At 53.4% G+C, this 3,954-nt stretch overlaps 2 protein-coding genes across 4 annotated transcripts in view; one reads left to right on the plus strand and one right to left on the minus strand.

Moving 5' to 3' along the window:
• LOC105886351 (cytochrome P450 2F2-like) overlaps nt 1-1,535 on the plus strand; it is a 5,628-nt gene extending 4,093 nt beyond the window's left edge. The window contains 4 exon segments of the mRNA XM_012812902.2: nt 7-22; nt 120-307; nt 1,052-1,193; nt 1,276-1,535. Of these exon segments, the coding sequence (XP_012668356.1) occupies nt 7-22; nt 120-307; nt 1,052-1,193; nt 1,276-1,457 (528 nt within the window). The 3' untranslated portion in view covers nt 1,458-1,535.
• Nucleotides 1,536-1,571: 36 nt separating this feature from the next.
• The window catches only part of EGLN2 (egl-9 family hypoxia inducible factor 2), a 9,397-nt gene continuing 7,014 nt past the window's right edge, over nt 1,572-3,954 (minus strand). For 2 of the 3 annotated variants that reach the window (XM_012812928.2, XM_023508228.1), the window contains 4 exons: nt 3,370-3,489; nt 2,799-2,935; nt 2,469-2,536; nt 1,572-2,208 (listed from right to left, as the gene is read on the minus strand). In XM_012812928.2, coding sequence (XP_012668382.1) covers nt 2,153-2,208; nt 2,469-2,536; nt 2,799-2,935; nt 3,370-3,489 — 381 coding nt within the window. In that variant the 3' untranslated portion in view covers nt 1,572-2,152. The other variant, XM_023508229.1, reaches the window with a different exon arrangement.

Genomic DNA, 3,954 nt, shown 5'->3' on the forward strand with positions numbered 1-3,954 from the left:
CTGAAGTACCCAGAGGTGGCAGGTCTGCAAGCTGGAGAAACCCAGAATGGGGGCCTGGGGTTTGGGGATGGCTGGAGGAGTAGGGAAGTGCTCGGCTGACCAGCTCCCTCTGGCCCCAGCCAAGGTGCAAGCAGAGCTGGATGCTGTGGTAGGTCGGGTGCGCGCCCCAAACCTAGAGGACCGCGCGTGTCTGCCCTACACCAACGCCGTACTACATGAGATCCAGCGCTTCATCAGTGTCCTGCCACTGGGACTGCCGCGTGCCCTCACCCGCGATACCCACCTGCATGGCCACTTTCTGCCCAAGGTGCCCAGAGTCCAGGGATACTGTGGGTGCCAGAGGCATGAACACCCGTTGGCTAAAAGCCAGAACGGGTATACGTGGTGCCAACTGACGCTCAATGACCCAAAGAGCAGGCTTTTACAAAGGCTCTTAGATGGGGCCAGCACGGTGGCTCACACCTGTTAATTCCAGCACTCTGGGAGGATGAGGCAAGTGGATCCCTTGAGCTTAGGAGTTCAAGACCCGCATGAGCAAGAGTTGAGACCCTTTCTCTAAAAATAGCCAGGCACTGTGGCAGACCTCTAGTCTCAGGTACTGGGGAGGCTGAGGCAAGAGGATCACTTGAGCCCAAGAGTTTGAGGTTGCTGTGAGCTATGATAGGACAGCATTCTACTGAGGGTGACAGAGACTCTGCCTCAAAAAATAAAAATATATATGACTTGGCACCTGTAGCTCCGTGGTTAGGGTGCCAGCCACATGCATCAGGACTAATGGGTTCAAACACAGACAGGGCCTACTAAACAACAACAACAAAAAAACAAAAACAGGGGGTGTTGTGGCAGGTGCCTGTAGTCCCAGCTATTTGGGAGGCTGAGCCAAGAGAATTGCTTAAGTCCAAGAGTTTGAGGTTGCTGCAAGTTGTGATGCCACAGTGACATAGTGAGACTGTCTTAAAACTATATATATACCCACACACACATAGTCTTAGATGGAAGAGGTGTTCACACAGGCTGATAGAATGGTTAACTCTAGTTGTGCATACCCCAGGGCACCTTCGTGATTCCCCTGCTGGTGTCTGCGCACCGAGACCCCACCCAATTCAAGGACCCAGACTGCTTCAACCCCACCAACTTCCTGAATGACAAGGGGGAGTTCCAGAGCAACGATGCTTTCATGCCCTTTGCCCCAGGTCTGGGCCAGAAAGGGAGGGGACAAGCTTGGACCAGTTCTGAGGTGCACAGGCTGCTTACTCTGTACCCCTGTGTACCTAGGAAAGCGGATGTGCCTTGGAGCAGGACTGGCCCATTCAGAGATCTTCCTCTTCCCTACTGCTATCCTACAGAAATTCTCCCTGCTCCCTGTGGAGAACTCTGCCAACATCAACCTCACGCCACATTGCACTGGCCTGGGCAATGTCCCCCCAGCCTTCCAGCTTCGCCTAGTGCCCCGCTAAGATCAGGCTCTGCAACTTTGGGCTCACTTGCCCTCACACATCCTAGCCCTCCTTGGTCAATAAAAGCCATGACTTACAGATGGAGATTTCATTATAGAAAGGAAGAGTCAGATATGTGCAGCTCTGAGGTAAAACTTTTATTTCTTGGCTGACAGGACTTCTACACCCATGCTCCTCCAGGCACCTTCTACCCTGCCCAAGCAGCAGCAGCCCAGTCCACAAGGTGCCATAGCCAATGGGGTTGGGGAGTCACTTCACATTCCAGGCTGGAGTGGGGTGGGCTTATGTATACCCCCCAACTTTTGCCAGCAAGAGGCCATGACTCACCCCAACCCAAAATCCTGCATCCTGGTGGGAGGTGACTGCGCTTCCTCCCAGTTCTCCACACCTAATAAGGGGTATGACCAGACAGGCCAGGGCACAGAAGCCCCGACTTCAGTAATGGTATCCCCCAATGCTGGCTCCTGCCCAGGTCACAACTCCAGCCTCCATCATGGGACAGCAAAGGTCTCTCTTCCTTTGTCCTCAGCAATAGACAGAGCCCTCCACACCAGGCAGGACAGAGGCAAAGTCAGAAGCAGCAGCGATGGCAGGGGAGGAGCAAGCACCAGAGACTGGTGGGCTGCCAGCTCATGGCCCAGGGCTCTCCTGAAGTCAGTGAAAGGCATCTGTCCATGGAGCTCTGGGGCTAGCCACTAGGTGGGCGTAGTCTGCTGTGATACAGGTACTTGGACACCTTTCTGTCCTGATGCTGGGGGTGAGAGGACAGAAGATTGTGAGTCATCAAGGGAGGAACAAAAAGGCCAAGGGAAACCTCAGAAGATGGGGAAGAACCAGGAAGAAAATGGGGCTTATGTCAGAGGTACCAGAAGAGCGGGCTAAGGAAGATGGACAGAGATGAGGGAAAATGAGTGCTGGGATTTTTAATAAGAGACCAATGAGATAGAAGGGGTAGCTGGAAGCCTAGTGGGGTACATAGAATAGTAAAGGCTAGGCAAGTGGGAAAGGTACCTAGCTGATACTTGTCTTTGGCTGCAGCCCGCTCCTTGGCATCAAAATACCAGACAGTGATGGCGTACCTGGGGACCAGGGAAATTGGAGATCAGTTTTTTGCAATTCCAGCCACCATACCAATAGTGACAGTAGAGCCCACCCTTTGGAGCCACCTGGTTCTGTTCCCACCTAGAGCCCCTCTCAGCGCCTAGTCATTTTGCAGATCTGACAGGACATCGTTGGCACAGAGTGAGCACCTGGGTACATCCCCAGAACTACGCAGATCTGACAGGACATCGTTGGCACAGAGTGAGCACCTGGGTACATCCCCAGAACTATGGGTCATACCTGGTAGCATAGGCTGGCTTCACCTCGTGAGGGTTCCGCCGGTCAGACCAGAAAATAAGCAAACGGTCAAAAAGTGGCTCGATGTTGGCTACCACAGGCCGGCCCTCAGGGAAGATCTGCAGCAGGCCACCATGCACCTGGGGTCGGGCCAGAGGATGAGGCCAGCTGATCCTCCCTGGAGCCTCTGCCTTGCACTGCGTCCCAGGAGTCCACCAGGGGGCGCAGTGCCAGCAGGCATCACTCCCTCCCACCACTCAAGGCTCTTAAAATGAATGACAAGCCAGAATCTGTATCACCATGGAGATGGGCAGGAAGCTACTAAAGACAGGAAAAGGGGGAGAGCGTTCACTACAGGCCGGGTGGGGCTTGGCAGACAGCACCATTCCCGGAAAAGGGGGGGGGGTCGTCCCACCACAGTCAGCCAGAGAGGAGGTGCCATTTCCCAGGACGGGCCGGCACACTGCACCGCCCCCCTGTGGGTTGAGAAAAGAACAGGAAAATGCCAGAATCTGAGCAGGGAATGGAAAATGGAGAGGATGCACAAAGCCCCGGCCCCACCCTCACCCCCTACCTTAACGTCCCAGTTCTGATTCAGGTAATAGATACAGGTGATGCAGCGCCCATCTCCATGGGGATTGTCAACATGCCTCACGTACCCCAGCCCGTTGCCTGGGTAACACGCCACCATGGCCTGGCAGAGATGGAGGGAGGTGGGTTCACTGGGGCTACATAGGCACATCTGAAGCAGCAGCCATTATTTCCTTTCTCACCCTTCCCAGCCCCTTGTATTTCCCCTGGTTCCTTGGCACCCAGATGGTCTCGATAAATACCTGAAAATTTGATTTTTTAAGAAATACCCCACCTCAGACATTTCACTAGAGTAAACCAATTTAAACGTTTTCAGGTCTTGTAGGAATGTGGCCTCACAGCCCTAGGCCAAGTGTTCTTATCCTTGACTGCAGGACGGAATCACCTGGGGACCTTTGATACACTGATGCTCAGGCTCACCTCAGAGGTTCTGATGTACTTTGTAGGACTTAGAATGTTTTAAAGTTCTCCATATAATTCTAATGTGCAGCAATGTTGAGAACTGTTGCCCGTGACTACAAAGAATCGTCACTAAATAAATCATCGTCTCAGACACATCCAAACAGGA

The sequence above is a fragment of the Otolemur garnettii genome, unplaced genomic scaffold, assembly GCF_000181295.1.
Source record: "Otolemur garnettii isolate 467f Iridium unplaced genomic scaffold, OtoGar3 scaffold00233, whole genome shotgun sequence".
In the NCBI taxonomy this organism is placed as follows: Eukaryota; Metazoa; Chordata; class Mammalia; order Primates; family Galagidae; genus Otolemur; species Otolemur garnettii.